The sequence below is a fragment of the Zonotrichia albicollis genome, chromosome 3 (assembly GCF_047830755.1).
Source record: "Zonotrichia albicollis isolate bZonAlb1 chromosome 3, bZonAlb1.hap1, whole genome shotgun sequence".
Classification (NCBI taxonomy): domain Eukaryota; kingdom Metazoa; phylum Chordata; class Aves; order Passeriformes; family Passerellidae; genus Zonotrichia; species Zonotrichia albicollis.
Genome location: NC_133821.1, coordinates 63,749,821 through 63,768,131, shown reverse-complemented (window position 1 = coordinate 63,768,131; position 18,311 = coordinate 63,749,821). Strand labels below are relative to the sequence as shown.

The 18,311-nt window shown below is 41.8% G+C and overlaps 2 protein-coding genes across 2 annotated transcripts in view; one reads left to right on the top strand and one right to left on the bottom strand.

Moving 5' to 3' along the window:
* Positions 1-719: 719 nt before the first annotated feature.
* On the top strand, positions 720-16,628 carry FUCA2 (alpha-L-fucosidase 2). The gene is made up of 7 exons (XM_005490254.3): positions 720-1,197; positions 3,684-3,871; positions 5,544-5,883; positions 6,498-6,708; positions 8,115-8,305; positions 9,452-9,560; positions 10,909-16,628. The coding sequence occupies exons 1-7, from the start codon at positions 839-841 to the stop codon at positions 11,047-11,049; spliced, it is 1,539 nt and encodes a 512-aa protein (XP_005490311.2). The 5' UTR covers positions 720-838; the 3' UTR covers positions 11,050-16,628.
* Positions 12,186-18,311, bottom strand: part of PEX3 (peroxisomal biogenesis factor 3) — a 21,030-nt gene continuing 14,904 nt past the window's right edge. Inside the window, exons 6-12 of the mRNA XM_074537666.1 lie at positions 17,048-17,114; positions 16,899-16,953; positions 16,474-16,630; positions 15,547-15,617; positions 14,620-14,742; positions 13,353-13,449; positions 12,186-12,985 (exon numbers count right to left, since the gene is read on the bottom strand). Of these exons, the coding sequence (XP_074393767.1) occupies positions 12,902-12,985; positions 13,353-13,449; positions 14,620-14,742; positions 15,547-15,617; positions 16,474-16,630; positions 16,899-16,953; positions 17,048-17,114 (654 nt within the window). The 3' untranslated portion in view covers positions 12,186-12,901. The remainder of the gene's footprint in view (positions 12,986-13,352; positions 13,450-14,619; positions 14,743-15,546; positions 15,618-16,473; positions 16,631-16,898; positions 16,954-17,047; positions 17,115-18,311) is intronic.

The following is an 18,311-nucleotide window of genomic DNA, read 5'->3' as shown; positions in this document are numbered from 1 at the left end:
AAATATTTTTTAAATTAGATGTAACAGCTGTGGTTAATGGCTCTGGAAACTGAAGCTCTACTTCCATAGAACAGCAGTAAAGTATATGTCCTTCTCAGTTGGAGAGAGATTAATTCAGTTGCCTGAATTAATTTCATTCATTTTTGACTGTTCTGATGAGATTGCCAAAGAAATTTCTATTTGTGGTGCTGATTATGAAAAGTTAGTATTTGCTGATTAAACAGAATTATTTCACAAAGTCTATCCCACGGCATCTGGGGGTGAAGTAAAACTTCAAAATTCGGGCATCAGGAAAGACCGGAGAAGCACCAGGGTGGGCAACAAATTGATGGAAGATGTATCTTTTAAAGTATGTGCCTGCTACCTGTGATCTGCAGCACAAACGCCAAGTGCCATCTACTGAACCGAGGCAGCTTCCGCACAGGCCATGCTAATGATGGAAGAGAGAAATGTTTCCTTGACAGGCTTTGGGCCACCTCTCTGCACGGGAAGCCTCCACGTAGAAGTCGGCTGGAAGGAGCTGCAGAGTGATGTTACACCGTGTCCTTCTTGGGAGGACGGGGGAAGCTGAGCCTGTGCTCGGAAGCAGGCGGGAAGGGCAGACCCAGCAGGTGCCGAGGCCACCGCCGGAGCGGAGCGGCCGCAGATCCAAGGCCCGGCCCGGCTCCGGCCGCAGATCCAGGGGACACCGTCAGGCCGCTCTGGGGGGAGGAGCCAGCGGGGCGGGGGAAAGCACGGCGGGATGTCGGCCGAGGGATCAGCCAGTTACTTCAATTTCTTTAAATCCCTAAAATCCAGGGGGTAGTTTGTGCTCGAGCAGTCAGATGGAGCGGCTCCGATGGGGAAGAGCCCCCGGGCGGCGGGCGGGCCGGGGGAGGAGCGAAGGGGCCGCGGGGCCCGCCCTGCCCGTGTCCCGCTTCTTTCCCCTTCCCTTCCCCAGCCCGGCCCGGCCCGGCCGAGAACCGCCGCGAGCTCCGGTCCCGCCGCCGCCATGTCGGGCCCGGGCGGGGGCGCCGCGCTGCTGCTGCTGCTGCTGCTGGGGCTGCCCGGGCTGCCGCAGGCCCGGCCCCGCTACCAGCCCACCTGGGGCTCGCTGGACGCCCGGCCGCTGCCCGCCTGGTTTGACGAGGCGAAGTTCGGCGTCTTCATCCATTGGGGCGTGTTCTCGGTGCCAAGCTTCGGCAGCGAGTGGTTCTGGTGAGCTGCAGCCAGAGCGCTCCGGTCGCACCGGAACCGCCGCGGCGGACGGGCCGTGCCGGCGGGCCCAGGGCTCTGCTTGGGAAGCAGCGCTCGGGGCAGGCGGGGATGGTGTGGTGGCCCCCCGGACAGCGGAGGTTTGGGTTGGAGCCCCTCTGCAGGCTGACCCTGGAGCTCAGGTGTGTGGGAAGAACTCCGTGCCCACCCGAGTCACGGACTCCATGGCGCAGTTTGCAGAGGAAGGGGAGTTGGAGGTGCTTCTGGTGTGTCTGAGCACCTGTCTGCCCAGCCCCAAAAGTCCCGAATACCCAGGCTGAAGTGACTAAATCAAGCAGAGAGCTGGTAGAGCTGAGAGAAGGGCCTTGCAGCACAACAGTGCTGGGGAGAGGTGGTTGGTGGGGTGAGTGAAAGTGCCGTCTCCAGGACCACCATGAAGGGATGGGTGAAGGGGGTCTCCCTTGTGGGGACAGATTCCTTTGGGATCTGCCAGCCCCTGGAGCGGCCTTGTGCACCTGCTGGAGCTCTGTGGGGAGCGCAGAGCCCATCGCTACCCTTACCTGGCAAGCAGCCTTGCTGTGTTCTTGTGTGCATATTCTGTGCTGCTGATGCTTTTCTTCTCTCTTTTCTTTTTTTTTTTTTTTACCGTTATTACTATTATTTAAGAGTGCTTTGCACTTAAGACAACCTAAAACTCTGATCCTTCAGATAACTTTAGTTCAGAGGCTCGATGAAATCTGTGTACCATGAGTGTTCACAGGTTCAAGCCCCTTAGCTGTAAGCATGTTTTTCCTTCACCTTTCCATGCTCTACCAGGTACTTCCTGCGAGACTGCAAGTGACACACATTATTATTTACAATATGAAGATAAGGGTAGCTTTATGGCAGAGCTGTGGCAAACCTTAATTACTATATTTGCAAAACAAACCAACATGTATCTAATCAAACCAATGGTTTCTGACACCTGTTCTTTTCAGAATTAGGGTCAAGTGTTTCAGCAGGTTTTAAATGCAAACTACATTTACTAATAAATTACTTTTAGAGAGCTGGGACAGAACTAGGCTCGGGTTCAAGCCTCACTCAGAGTGCTGTACTCTGATAGTGGTGTACAGGCTCAGGATGGAGCATTTGGTTTTTGACCCCAAAACTCGAATTGTTTTTTATATTCCTGTATTCTCCTATCCCACGACAGAGCTGCTTCAGGGCCTTCTGACAGCTTGTGCAGTCAGATGACTGAGGTCCTGCATTAGCAGCATCAAATGGAAGGTCACAAACTGTTATCACCCATCCTGTGTGCCTTCCCTCAGTGCTCCCCAGCCTTGGTCAGGATGTTTCTAGAATCTAATCCTGTCAGCATGGAAGTGTTCATGTTAGCAAACCATGTGACTATGGGAGAGAAGCAAGGTTGTTACTTTTTAATTTAAGAAATTACATACTTTGAAATCAGAGGGTTTTTTGTTTTTATTTTTAAAAATTTGTTTTGCTTTATTGTTATTTCCTCTGCCCCTGGCTCTTTCAATGAGGAAAGCTGTCTCAGCCTCTTTCTTCTAAGTTTTTTTCCCCTGTTGGCTGCCAGAGATTGTGTTGGTTTATGCTGAAGTGTTTTTGGGAAGGTTATAACAATATTCACACTGTGATCTCAGAGAACTGAGGTCAGAGTCCAGCTCAGGATGGGAGAGAGAAATTTCAAACTTTCAAATTCTGGCCTGTTTTATTCCTTCACTTTCCAATCTATTTTCATGTAAGTCTAAATTTGACAAGAGGATTTTTGCTGCTTGGTTTCATTGATAGAAAGGTGACAGAGGTGCATTTGTGAGTGTGTGGTGTGCAGGGGCAGGTTTTGGATGGAGGACGTGTCTTCTTCTGGCAGGGTGGCTTTGCTTGCAGGCCTCAGGTGTGCAGAGCCTGCAGTGACCTGGTCTCAGCTTTCTGGCCCTGGGGCTGGGGACCTTGGGTCACTCAGCTGTGGTTGTGTAGAGGGCTTGGGACTGTCAGAGAGGTAAAGGTGGTGAAACCCATATTTGTGGGTGGCAGAGATTGCAATGTTGGGGGCAGAGCAGAGATGCCTGATGGCTGAGGTGTGAGACTTGAGGAGGTGAGACATGCAAGTCCAGGAAAAATGCATTTCTCTTGTCACCTGAGCTGCTTACACAAACTGTCCGTGGTGTCTAGTACAGTTTTGAGATTTGGGTATTGACCAGCACTGTAATTTTTCCATTCTCAAAGTGTAGCTGCTTTTTTCATTGCTTCAAATGAAATTCTGAGACCTTTCCAAAGTGGAGTACAAAGATGTAGAACATGGACAAATAAGATAGAAAAAATGAAATCTTTGCTAATCAATACTCTTCTGGAACAATTTCATCTTATCACCTGTGTCATGTACCTCTAATGCCTCTACCTCTCAGTGTTGAATAGGAGCTGATCATTTAAATTCTCTTTTCTTTGCCAAAAAATACATCAGCAGACATGCTTTGTTCTGTATTTTGTAGGTGGTACTGGCAGAAGGAAAAGAGAGAGCCCTATGTGAAATTTATGGATGCAAATTACCCACCTGGCTTCAGCTATGAAGATTTTGGTCCTCTGTTTACAGCAGAATTCTTTGATCCCAACCAGTGGGCAGATATTCTGAAGGCTTCAGGTGCAAAATACGTTGTCTTAACTTCAAAACATCATGAGGGTAAGTGGAAGCTTTGTGAATGTTAGTAATTGCTGTATTTCTGTCAACAGATGTAAAAAACACGTGACTTTTTTACCTTCTAAGAGACAGAGAAAGCCAGGCAGGCTTACCTGCCCCACCACAGCCAAAGAGGAAACAAAAATCCCCCAAGAGATGTGCAGGTGTTTTCCTGACCTTTACACAAAAGCTGTGGCCATGGAGGAGCAGGAGATTGTGCCACTGTTCTCTTGCTGTAGGTAAGACAGCCTGAAGTGGTGGTGGCAGCTGAGCTTCCTGCAGTGGCCACAGTTTATTTTTTGTTTCTGTGCAGTTTATTGCTGAAGGAACCATAAAAGTGAATTCTGCATTGTTTAATATTTGGAGAGCTGCTGTGAGCAGGCAGTTAGCAAACTCCCTTGGTTTCTCCAAGGAATTTAGGAACATGTTGCAGGAGTCAAACTTCAGATTTAGGAAGGTATAGCTCTTCCTGATGTAGTGAACAGAAGCCAAAACCTTGAACCAGTTCTGTAGCTTTTCAGGCACTATTTTTTTTAGCATTGTAATTGTAATGTACTTTGCAGAGAAAAGTAAAGAAAAAGAAGGCTTCTGGAAGGAACTACACTAGCAAAGAAAGTATAAAATATTAAGATATTCTACAATACATCTAATGAATGTTGTTCATCTTTTTGAGATGTGGGTTCAAGGCTGGCAACTTGTGAAGTGTCAATTTTAATCTCAGCTCTGACACACATAATTCTGATCTTGAATTTCACTTGTGGTGAAATTCCCAGTGACTTCAAAAAACCCAGGATTCATTTAGTCTGTCCAATAGCCTTGTGCATGAATTTTTAAGTTTTAAGTTGTTTAATCCATACAATTGCATGTATCCAGTTCACAGAAATAGCACAAGATTGATTAGACAGTGATTATAAAGGGGTTAGAAGGTGAGAGGGGAGCTCCTCTGGCAGTGGTCTGAGTCTGCAGTGCAGTAGTACTTGTAGGTGGTTGTGCTGGACTGATGGATGTCTGAAAGGTCAAATCCCTTCTGAGATTTAATCTTGATGTTTTAACAGCTGTTTCAGGAGTTTTTGCTCTCTCCTCATACATGTACAGAGTAGCTGATTGAGCTGTTATAAATATCAAGGCAAACAAAAAGTGAACATTTGCATAAGATGGAAACAGAAAAGAGAACAGTCTTTGAATGCAAATGATAGCTTGGGCATTCTGCAGCTGAGAAATAATTCTATCTTTCACTTGCTGATTGTGTATTTACAGCTCACATTTGATGTAGATGCCTCAAAAGCTGCTGTATTTTTGGGTAATTTCAGAGTTGTAGAGTTAGAAAATGCATTGTGTTGGAAGGGGCCTTAAAAGTCATCTAGTTCATTTAATTTGCACATATGAATAGATTGAATAATTAAAGAGAAGGAATAATTATCCTAAGCAGTACAGAACTGGAAAATATAAATGTATATGCATACATATAAAAATACACGGTGTTCTGATATTAAAACTACTACCTTTTTTGTGCATAAACAGGTTATAGGCACACCTTATACCATAACAACAATATTGTTACAGATATAATTTTTATTATTTTATTTTTTGCAACACTTCCAACCACTTTCCAGAAAGAACTGTAATGTCCTCGCTTCTTCTTTTCTTTCTTATCCTCTGATTTTTCTCTTTTTAGGCTTTACTTTGTGGGGATCCAAATATTCTTGGAACTGGAATGCTGTTGACGTGGGACCAAAGCGAGATCTTGTTGCTGAACTAGCAACATCTGTTAGAAACAGGACTGACTTGCATTTTGGGTTATACCATTCCCTGTTTGAATGGTTCAATCCTCTCTTCCTTGAGGATGCCACCAATGCCTTTAACACAAGCAAGTTTCCCACCAGCAAATCATTACCAGAACTCTATGAACTTGTGACCAAGTACCAGCCAGAAATAATTTGGTCTGATGGGGATGGAAATGCTCCAGATACTTACTGGAACAGCACTGGTTTCTTGGCTTGGCTGTATAATGACAGGTACAAAATGATGCTGCTTTAGCTCCTTATCTGAAATTCTGCTGTGTCTAGTTTGTTTCATTTTCTGTTTGTTTTTTGGAACCTGCTACTTCTGCTTAAAAGGACTTTAAAAAATATTAACTCTCCTGAAATACAGTATCCAGATCTTTCCTAGAACTATCAAAGCTGGCATTAGAAAAAGACTGTTTTGTATTTTTTAAACACATTTGTAAATTAATAATTTAAAATGGTGTTGGCTATTCTGCTTAATCACACTCTTCCCTAAGTATTTGCTGTTGCGCAGAAACACAGGATAGCAGGACAATTTGAGAATATGGGCACATCGTTGTCATCACAGGCTGAACATCTGGCAGCGGATATGAAGTGCAGAGGGATTTCTGGCAGAGCTCCTGTTAGTCTGGAACTTATTTCCCTAAGAAATTCTGATCTGGACCTTTTATTAGCAAAGCATGAGAATAGAATTCCTGACGTTGCACTTAATCTTATTGTAATAAATTAATAGTACAGAAGTCATCCAAAATGTTAGTTCCTGGGAATGATGTGTGTGGGAAGGGATCACACTGGCTGTGACCGCGTTTCACGGAATAAAAATAATAAAACTGCTCTGTTCCCAGCCCGGTGCGGGACACAGTGGTGACCAATGACCGCTGGGGCGCGGGCAGCATCTGTGCCCATGGCGGCTTCTACACGTGCAGCGACCGCTACAACCCCGGGCGCCTCCTGCCCCGCAAGTGGGAGAACTGCATGACCATCGACCGCGGCTCCTGGGGCTACCGCCGGGACGCGCGGCTGCGGGATTATCTCCCCATCGAGGACTTGGTCAAGGTACGGGGCCACAGCAGCTGCTGCCGCTCCCCGTTCTCTCTCCTGATTGTTACATTGTGCTATTTAACATATCCATTGTGTATCTATTTTTATGGAGAAGATGATTTAAAGTCAATAGTGAATCCATGAAACAATAAATAATTTTGTTAATTTCCAGCCTTAACGCTGGCAGGATGGAAAACCCATGTAATTCTTAACCTTTCTCTTAGTTGTTTCCATAGAATGAATTTCTAGTAGAAATTCAGTTTCTTGTAAGCTGTTTTCCCTGTGACTAACTGGCCAAGGACTGCTCCGGACAGTCTCATCATTACCTTTCCAACTAAATTTCTTGGGTAATTGCATAGGCAAGCTGATGGGAAGCAAACAGTTTCAGTTTCACAGGTCCTGTTTAGGAACTCCTACTGGAAGGCTACATCTTTTCCCCTTTGCATCTTTGCAGTTTCACAGCACCTGTCTAGGAACTCCTGCTGGAAGGCTACATCTTTTCCCCTTTCTACAGATAGAAACAGTTTATGACTCAGCAGTAGTTTTACTTTGTAGAGAGAAACTTTCCTTACAGAACATACAGATAAACACTACCAAAAGCAGACTGCTGATGTTGTTAAAACATTGATTCTCTTACGAGGCTGAGGTATTAAAAAAGATCTGAATCTTAGGAAAACTGAATGAAAGGAAGACTGATCTGTCTTCCAGAATAATGCATTCAGTTGCAAACTTCAGGTGGTAAGGGAAAGATTGTTACTGTTGCTTAATATTGTTGCTGTTTCTAGTGGGTCCTCACAAAAGACAATTTGAAATTGACGTTACCTCTTTTCAGAGGCAGAAGGTTTGAATTAATTCAGCAGCATGTGTACAGCCATCTGTTTCTCAGACTTATGCATCTCAGTCCATGATCTCTGGAGGGCAGTGTGGATGTAAACACAAATTTTGTAGGCTTTGTAGGAGGCTTCCCTGTGTTTTACAGATGTTTCTATAAAGCGTCAAACAGGAGGAAGGACGAAGTTGCTTTTCTAAGATTCAATAAAGATGAAGTAGCAGCTATTTACCTTATTCTACTCTGGTGCAGAGAAGTCATCTGTCCTATTAGTAAAACCCTCAATACATTCTTGCAGAAGTTGAAATGATAAAGAGTTGCAGGATCTGATTCTAATCTAGATTCAGGCAGACATATTGGTGCAAGAAGGTATTTGGGGCTGGTTTTGGATGTAAAAATTGACAGTAGAGCTTTGTTTTATGAGAGCTTAAATTTTGTTTTAACTTTTGGGATGAACCCCTAAGTCTCAGCTTGCAGCATTAGCATAACTCATGTGGCTTATCATTCTGAAGCAGTACAGCAGACTTTAGAAAGCAAATATGTGATTTCATTACTCATAACCATGTGCTCTGTGTGTTTAAAAACACTTCAGCAACTTGCAGAAACAGTGTCTTGTGGAGGAAACCTCCTGATGAATATCGGGCCCACCCACGACGGTCGCATCGCTACTGTGTTTGAGGAGCGCCTGAGGCAGGTGGGCTCTTGGCTGGGGGTCAATGGAGAGGCCATCTATGGAACAAAGCCGTGGAGAGCACAGAACGACACTGTCACACCTGGAGTCTGGTAAGTCTACTGAGCTAAATGCAGGCTCTGGAAAGCAGCACCAATGTTATGTGAAGCTTTGAAATCCCTAAGGACTTGATGCTACAGAAATCACCATCTTAGTTTGTATGTGGTGAAGGAATTAATGCCTTTGTTAGTGTAAGCAACTGCATCTAAAATGTTGTATAAAGCTGTAGGTAGAGACTGGTTTTGGGATGATGCTGAGGCTGAAAGAAAAGCTGCAAGCATTCCTATGGTCATCTTTTGCTTCTTGGTGTAGGCTAATCTATTAGGTAATTCTGTTTGCTTCTAGTGGGCAACAGAAATGAAAAAAAAATCTGGAAATACAAGATTGTTATGAAGTGTTTATCTGAACAAAGGAATGCTCAATGTCACTTGGTGTTTAGAAAGGGGGAAGATAACAGCAATTATTTGGTTGCTAAATTACAGTCAGTCTCTGGCCTCCCCTCTGCCCTTGTTACTTGCAGCTTCTCTAACATCTTCATGATCCATCAGGGTTTTGGTCTTAGCCCTCTTGTCTCAGTGTATGTTTTTATTCCCATTCCCAGCAAGATTTGGCCATCTGGCTTTAGCCTGGAGATGCTCAAGTGTTGACTGTTAAGTAAAATCCCTTTCAAGAGCAATAAAAAACTGTAACTAAACAGGAAGGAGGGAGGAATGTTTCAGGGGTATGCCACAAGATTTCCAATGGTATAGTGATGAAAATAGTATTTTTAAAAACTAGCTATGCAAAGTGGAAACTCTTTTGCCCATACTATTTTTAAATTCTTTTAGTCTGCATGTTAGTGTATAGATGGGAGTTACCATGTCTTTCTGAATATAACCTACAGTTAGCTGTTAATGATTCCCCATCCTGCAAGTATCTCCTTCCTTCCTATGGCTGAGTTGATACAGTGTGCTAAAGTTACAACAGATGTTCACCTCTGAATTCAGTTCTTTAATAGTTTTCATTACCTCTACTATGTTGAAACAAATTTTTGAGGAACAGCACATTATTAAAGGGCCAGGTGGTTATGTGTGTGAAAAGTAATAAATCCTGACCTTTCTAATCCATTTTTCCAGAGTCTTGAAAGCACTCTTATGTATCACTTCTAAAGATTTCCAGGGAAAAGCTGACATGCCTTTTTGGTCCCCATTTCCAACCAGGTACACTTTCACCCCTAAAGAAGGGAAAGTCAATGCTATTTTCCTTAACTGGCCAGTCTCTGGGATTCTGGAACTTGGTGAGCCACGGGCTAAGCCTGGAAAAACACAGGTAAAAGAGAGTGCACACACACACACCCCTCCCCTCCTTCTAGGATGTGCCATGTTCCATCTCATTTATTAGCTTCTGACATCTTTGGGAATGCATAGCTCTTAGGACAGAGTACTTTGGAAGAGATCCAGCCAAATGTTTGTTTTCTTTCTGGGACCTCCTTGTCATAGTCCTCTCAGTGGGATGTTTCTTAGACTGAGATGTTGCTGGGATATGTTTTAGCTTGCAAACTAAGAATCACAAAGAGGCCAAGGAGCAGGGGAAAAAAACTGGGCCACCCCTCCTCTTTCCTGTGTAGACTCCTAACTCAGCATAAAGATGGCTTTTCTTTAGAAGCAGCTGTCCTCATGACTTTGGTGATACTGGAGTTGCTGTAGTGGTGCAGCTTTTGAAGTCAAAGCCTTGCAGGAAGGAGATGTACACAGAGGTTTTTGTTGCCCAGGGAGGCTGAAGAGCAATCAGTGTTACCCTGGATTTGCATCTTACACCAAGTGGAGGTCAGAAGATGAGGACAGTGATGCCACACCTACACTGGCAAGTAGCAAGTAATCCAATGGAAGCAGAAGTTGGTATCAACTCTGTGCATTTAAGGGAGATTCACTTTGGTTTAGCTCTGCTCTGGTCTCATGCACTGCATGTCCATTAGCTGCTGAAATGCATTAGGAGTGTTTCTGGACTGCCCCTTCTGGTCTAGTTCCATATGAAAGTAGTCTGATTGGTGCCAAGACAGCTCTGTGATAGGGAAGAGAGAGTAATTTCAGAAGTGATGGAGATGCCTCTGGAAATTTAGGGGGGCAGGTAGACTCTATGTGCACTAGAAACTACTACTCCTCAGCAGAGAGAGACTGGTCTGCAACCACTCCAGCAGGTCACCAGCTGGTGTAAGTGACAGCATCAACCTATTTGTGGTTTTTAGTTCCTCAGATCAGCTTTCTCTGAGATACCTGGCTGCCCTCTGTAAGAAACAGTCATGCTCTTTCAAGACTACAAGTATTACCATGGGAAGCAGGCAGTGTGGAAACAGGGAATGCAAAGCTCTGTACTGTAGCTGCTAGATTTCTGCTTAGACCTAAATCCTACTCCAAATGCTTCCAAAAGATATCTATTCACATCATACAGCCCTACGTCCTTCTCAAGACCCAACATGAGTAGCTTTTTTACTTGCATATCTACTTGCAAATGTTTTCCCATTACCTTTAATAATTATCCCTCATTTGGTAAGTAAGTGGCATTTTTAGGATACTTGGTGAGTAAGGTAGCTATGGATCAATAATTACTTTGTCAATATTGCACTTATATGTACTTTGAGAAGGCACTGTTCTAACTATAGTGTGTGTTTCTATTTTAGGTGAAGCTGGCTGGATACAGGGAACTGCTGAAATGGGTTGCCCTGGGAGAAAAGGGAATGGTTATTGCTCTACCTCAATTGACTCCTCAGCAAATGCCATGTCAGTGGGGCTGGACCTTACAACTGACTGATGTAGACTGAGCCATACTCTGCTGGAGCCCTGGCTAGCAGGGAGTGCTGATGCTTTGCTCTTTCTTATCACTGGTTTTAAACTTGATTGACCGAGAGAGACCAATAAATTCACTTTTTCTATGAGAGGTGGGCTGTTATGAAAGGATGGAATGGAACAAACCTCACGAAGTCTAGCACTAGATAATTGATCCTCTGAACACAGTTTGCTTCTCTGAACTTGTGTGAAATATTAAGCAGCTACCTCTACACTTGGTTTAGTCAGTTTCTGACCAAGATACATGAAGAATGAGGTGGGGGGAAACAGGCACTAGACTTTCAGAGACAAAGAAGGAATAAAGCTCAAGCTGGTGTTCAAATGCACATAACTCAGTTGTACACCCTCTTTAATGCAAGAAATTTACCTTCCACAAAAGTGCACAGTAAAATCTGACCGTTTTAGAGAAAAAATATTCTTTTTCCAGGTGTGTTTAGCTAGTAGTAGCTGGCAGTTTCAGCTGAATAGGGTAATGTCTGCAAGAACAGGCCTGTAAGGGTTAGAAATTAATCATAAATGCATACATCATAATTTCTCAGCATGGAAGTCATTAATTGTACATGTTCCTATTCTTGAGTAACTCCATCCATTATTGGGACACAGGTGAACTGGGAGAGGGTTGGGTTTTTGATATTTTGTATGATTTTACATGGGTAAAACTTGTCTCTTGTTTACACCCTTTGTTTATACACAGTTACCAGGTGCCTTCCGTGGACTATTAAACAAAATATATACTTCAGTGACTAACTCTTGAAAAAGAGAAATAATCAGGAGTTGCTAAGGATCGTGAACTCTGGCAAAGAGACAACATTTTAAGCAGAGAGTAGACTGCATCCAACTTGAAAAATTTCCAAACTCATCATGTGTCATGATTTGTAGGGATAGACATACAAGGTGAAACTTGCAAAGAGGAGGAGATAAAGGACAACAAAAAGCATGAATTATTTCTGTTTCAATGTAGAGACTGAAGATTTATTTTCCCTGAGTAATGTTTGTGAGTGCAAATTAAGTACTGTATAAGTTAAATTTATTCTTTCAACTCTGCCAGGATTTTGAGTTGATTGGCCAGTCAGGTTATTCTCTTTCCTAATAATGTTAATACACACACAAATTGTACATTAAAATATTTTATTACAATACAGACAATTGGGTTCAAAATTAATACAAATTAAGATAAAATATTTACAAGGTAATGTGTACAGTGTAGCTGTTTGAACAGCATAAACAAGAGTATGTCTAAAAAACCACATTCCTTTAGTATTAAGTAACAGAGAGAGCAGACCCCCAGCTTGTTCAAGGGGAACATGCATCCATTGGCAAAGGCTTTCTGAAGAATGAGACACTTTGGAACAAGATTTGTAAAGTTAAGGGAAAAAAGATTTACTTTATAGAAAGAAAAATCTGGGGGAAGAAGAAGAAAAAAGCATTACTTCATTCTGCTGCTCGGTGCTATTCTTAGATCACTATCATTAGTTCTTCCCCAAACTTACATACCCCAGGCAAAAAAATGGGTTTTTAGTAACTTGCTGTAATACTGCCACCAGATGCCTTTTAGATGCAATAAAAAATAATCCAATGAATTACAGAAGAGTTTAACCACTTTTTAAATAGAAAAGTTTTCATTTACCATGTTTCTTTCAACAAGAATATTTTTAATGGGTGAAGTGTAATTCAGTTAGAAGAAAATGTGGGCTCACTCCCACTTTCCTCAGAGTGCTCTTTCTGCTGGTCTGCCACTCCTACACCATTATAAAATTAACCCAAGTCTCATCAGTAGTCACCAGGGATTTGTTAGAAATACACCATCCATTTGTAAAAATGTGCAGGTCATTTCTCTAGTTGCTGAGGGGTACTAAAAGCTTCATAAACATTAGCAGCAAAATCTTTCACTTGTTCCATCATCAACAGGTCCTGGAAGAAATGAATAAAATAAACTTCCTTAATCAAACACATTCCCCACTATTCTGCCTGTACTGCAGTACAGAATTCCTAAGAAAAGCACCTGGCACTCCCATAGGCACAACTCAAACTTCTTGCTTTAGGAGCAGACCTGCAAGTAGAACCAAGGCCAGAAGTCTGTGCTTCTGTGCAGTTTAGCAGAAGAAAGTTATAAAAAACAGTGTATTTTTGGAAGATACAAATTGACAAAAAGTTTGTTATGGCAACTGTTTTCAATTTATTTGTTTAAGTCACTGAAATGGAACAATTATTAAGAAGAAATACACAACATTAATTTCAAGATTTTACTTGGGATACTGTAAATAAGGCAGATTCTTACCTGGACAAAGTGACTGGGTGTTTCACTGCATACTGAATGGATCTGTCCATTTATTATTGGAATTATCTTGGCTAAAGGAAGACTGACACTGGAAAGACTAGGAAAGAACAAAAAATACCTGCTCAGACACAGATGAAGCCACTAAACAGTGATTATATAATTCTAAGTAATTACACTTAAAAAGTAAGAATTGAAAGACTGCAAACTAAAATGTATGGATGAAGGGATTTTTCTCCATAGCAAGGTTTTCCTTTAATATAGAGAAGTACCATTTCAATTCCAGTCCACATTCCTATTACAGTTTCACACTTGCTTCTCATGCAAGAGTATTATGGTTTAGTCAGAGTCTTTGCATGTATGTAAGTAGTTCATGTCCAGTTCATGGAAGTGCCTGTCTACAATTTCACATTATTTCAAACTAAACTAGACTTAGGCAGATAGCCAAACTACACACTTTGGGGTATTTTAAGTGATGTAAATAGTATATATTTAAATTAAAACATAACTTTCTGAAAGCCAAGTTACTACAATAAACATACATAAACCCAGTTATCATTCCAGGTTTTAATTTTAATATTTGGGAAAGATTATTTCAAGGATTTGAACTCAGCTTTTGAATTTGTAATGCTCTCACCACACTGCTTAAAACTCAAGTTAGCTTCAGATTAAAAGCTATTTTTAGACATTCTTCTAGGAGGATGTAGAAAATCCTACATGTTACTGCATTTTATCTGCATACCAGTGAAACCTAAAGCTCCATGGCAGCTTTGGCTCCCTGTTACTGGATGATCAGAGCACTGCCCACCCTCCTTCCTTGGGAGCCACAGGAACTGATGGAAGCTGGGGGGCTTGGAGCTCCAAAGGGGAGGGAGGGAGGGAGGGCTCTCCTTCTCCCAGCCTCACTGGGCACATCTATCAGGAGTCACCAGCACAAGGAGAATCCTCCCCAGCCCAAAAGACAGCCTGCCTGTAGCCAGGCAAGAGGTGGGCACAGGTCATCTGATCTCTACTTTTAGGTGTGCAAGTAATGGTGGGAAAGAATGTCACCTAATTCTAGTGATTTCATGGGTGGGAGGAAACATGAATCCTCCTAGCTGCCTACTTGGCCAAAGTGAGGAGAACCCAGTGATCTTTGAAGAGTAAGAAGCAGAACAATATTTCCAGCACAAGAACTCCAAGAAGGCAGGAAAATCAAGAGCCCTTTTGGAATTCACTATGAAGCCAAAGCATTACTGACATGAGAACTACAACAAAAGAAAATATTTACCTATTTACAGAGCTGTTTTGAGAAAGGTCCTTTTCAGTAGGTCTAAAAAATTCTGCCATATTGTCCAGCAGCCGACTGAATCCTCTATTTAAACATGTGCTCAAAACTGTACTGAAGTCTGGACTGAGAAGAAAGAATAATAGGAAAAAAGGTTTTATTCCTGGGTTTAAATTTTTTCAAACTAAAAAGCTGTGCAAGTGTTCAGTGCTATAGGTGTACCTCCCCTCACAGGTGATGTGTGAGCCAGACAAATGCCACTAGCATTGCCACCTCATGAAACACCAGCTCCCTCAACAACCTGAACTCTGCCCTAAGATTACTAAAACCCAGATAAACCTGAAGCATTTCTCACTTCTATTTCTTACTAAGTAATAACATAGAAGGGATTTAACCGTGAAGTGCCCCACATCCCTAGTAGCCAAACTGTAAGAATAGTTTGACATTTGCCTCAATTCCCTCATATCCTGTGTTTATCATAGGAGCCTCACTTTAACCAGCTCTCTGGTAAATGGGCACATACAACCACTCTCAAAGCCATGCATTAAAAATAAATTCCGATAAGCCAAAACTGGTGTTCACTTCATCAAAGCAAGTAAATCCTATACAATTACTCTCAATTTACCCTGCTTTAGCAGAAGAGAAGTACTCCTCTGTTCCTACATTACTACAGAGTGGGTAAGGAAGAGATAACAGGTCTGATTGCCAAGGACATTCTGGGTATCTCATTAAGACAGCATAATTTCTTTAAAAGTTTCAGAGCTCATAAATTTTAATAATCCCAGCCTACAACTGATAAATAGAAAAATTTAATGCAGAATGGTCACATTTCTCAAATGAAAAGTTGCCAGCTTTTTGTAAGGAAGCAATTGTCTTACATAAACAATAGTTTTGAGGAGTTTAATGTGAATACAGCATATTTCTCTATACCTTTCTAGCATATCTCTAGTTTCATTCAATAATTTAATTGTAGCAATGTCTCTTTCTGTGAGTCCACAGGCCTAGAAAAACCAAAGACAGACACCATTAGCAAGTGCCATCAGCAACCATAAGAGCAGAAATAGGAAAGCTGAGTACTGTGGAATTAAGTAGAATATACAAGTCAAATATAAAAGAAATTATTGTTGTAAATGAGATTCTTCATAATTTGTGTTTTAAATGGTCACTGTAGGGTTTTAACTAAAAACAATACTAGCAGGAAATACCAGATTGTTTGAGGAAGTAATTTTTCCAATTCTGACCTTCAATACTGAAATCATCCCTGCGTATCAGATAAAGTTATTAAGTGCATGTAGGCACATGCTGAAGTCCAGGTTTCCTCATTACACCACTGTAACACCAAGTGCAGAAGGAGTTTTCTCCAGCCTGTGGTATGGATGGAGACAAACACCTTCACAAAATTCAAGAAATTAGTGTTGCAACTGAGATTAGATACACTTTTCTCTTGACTCCTGTTCATTTTTCAGCCCAGAGGAGTCCAGCACACCGTTCTCTTGAGCACCAGCCAAGAGCCCCAACACTCCATGAATATTGCCAGTACACAAGTGTGGATGACACAATTTATCTCAGGGCTAAGTTAAGCTGTGTCACAGTTTCTTTCACAGCCTAAAGGCAGTAACTGAGCTGCATTTCTGAGCACAAAGCTGACATTCTGAGGGTGACACTTGTTTTCTATCAAATCTGAAGAAAATATAACTGTGCCTGGATTAAAGAGATAAGGACATTTGATTTATGACGGAAGAGGCTTCACCATTTATTAAAGACACAGATGCCATGGTGCACTAGAGGACTGTTATGTACCCTTCCTTCCCCAAAAAAAGCAGAACGAAAAAAGGTGAAAGGAACTGAATCAAGTACCTGGCTAGCCAAAGGGTTTTCTTCATCTGGCATCAGATAATGACATAAGGGAGAATAAGATGCAATCTGATCCGAATCTTTATGTTCCACTACTTCCCTGATATCTTTAAGTTTCTGTTCCAGTTCCAGAAGAGACAGGGTCTGCTTAAGGGAAATACTGGAAAGGAAAAAGACTACAGTTTTGATTGAAAAAATGAGTAATGCTGCTTCCTCTTTCTACCAATAACATGTTTACAAGTAACAAATTTCCAATCAGCTACGTGGGTTTGCACTGGCAGACACAGCCTGCTCTAATAAAAACATTGTTTGGAAAAAGTCAATATGCCTGCTTTCGTTTCCCCCTAATTCTTACAAAACTCTTTATTTTGGGAACAGTCATCACAATAAAACTTAAAAGCTAACCACAAAGTAATACAGGCTCTTACCTTCCAAAAACTTTATGCACAGCTTGTTTAACAATAGTTATTAACTCAGTCAGTCCTAGAAGTAAGAAAGTAAAAATTATTCTAATTGTTCAAGTCCCCAAAAAAGGCAGAATTTTCTAAGTGTAGTTAGCTCTTAATAAGCAGCATACCATCTCCTAAAAGGTGCTGAATGCTTGATAAATATTGCTGCTGGACTTCAGGGGGTGCTAGTGGTGTCTGTGGGGGAAAAAAACCAACAGTTCTGTAACATGCCAACAGTAGAGAACAATGCAAAAATAATTTCAAAAATAATATCCTTAATCTTTGCAATACTCTTCAGCAAACAGAATGCCCCACTCTCTTCAGCTTTGTACTGACTCTTCCTACCCATCAACACCTGTATGTGTCATAAGTCTTCTGGCATTCTTTTCTTCAAACCCATCAGACTTCTCTTCCATCTTCAGTGGCACAGAAAAATCTTTCACTTTTCATTCACCTAAAGGAAACTCTCTTAAAAACCTGCATTGCAAGTGAAACTAGACTCTCCACCACCCCAGAAATTAAATCTAGTGGAGCAAGTTATTTATGCTGAAATCTATTGAAAGCTTATCTGACAGAAAGAAGCTTTCAGAAACCAAGACAGGACTCCAGTCAGTCCAATGGAATGCCTCAGAGTTGGCCCTGTCAACCCACTTCTCTATGAGAAAGTAACAGAGAGGAAATGTTTCTAGTTCAAACTCATTCTGCCCTTCTAAAACAGCTTTTTCAGGTTTTACAAAATGAAGCACTACCTCAGTCAACTCTGGCCTTCCTATTGAAAGCTCTTCTCCATCCTGCACTGACATGCTGTTCCTTGACTCTCAGCAGGAGCTATCACAGGTGGGCAGATGAGAACTAATCAGCTTGTATCCATTATTTTTAGACGAGCCACGCAGCAAATTGCAGGTCCCACTCTCTACAATGGGTACTTGCTTACTGTGGGAGTGATCTATTTTTACTGAGCACTATATCAACAAAATTGGTGATGCACTATATCAACAAAAACCAGCTCTTCTACCTTGCTTGACCCCACCAACAGACATTTATGTAGATGATCTTTCGGAGCAAAACCAAACAGTCAGAATTTCAAAGACAACATTTTTCTTCTTCAATCTCAGAAAAATTTAAGTAGTGAAATTAATGTATGTACTAGGAAGACCTAATATTATTATATACATTTGCTTACATATCTTGAATCATTCACATAGTATTACCATTTCACCAAAAAAAAGCAAAGATAATTTCATGTTGGCATTTAGATAGAAAGCAGCCTTCTTCAGGCAAGACAAATGCAGACAAAAGGCATTCTCCTGTTGAAGTGAAGGGAGTGACCCACCTTTGTTGGTTCAGCATCTGACTCTGATTTATTGATCAACCTGGCACTTTTTATAACAG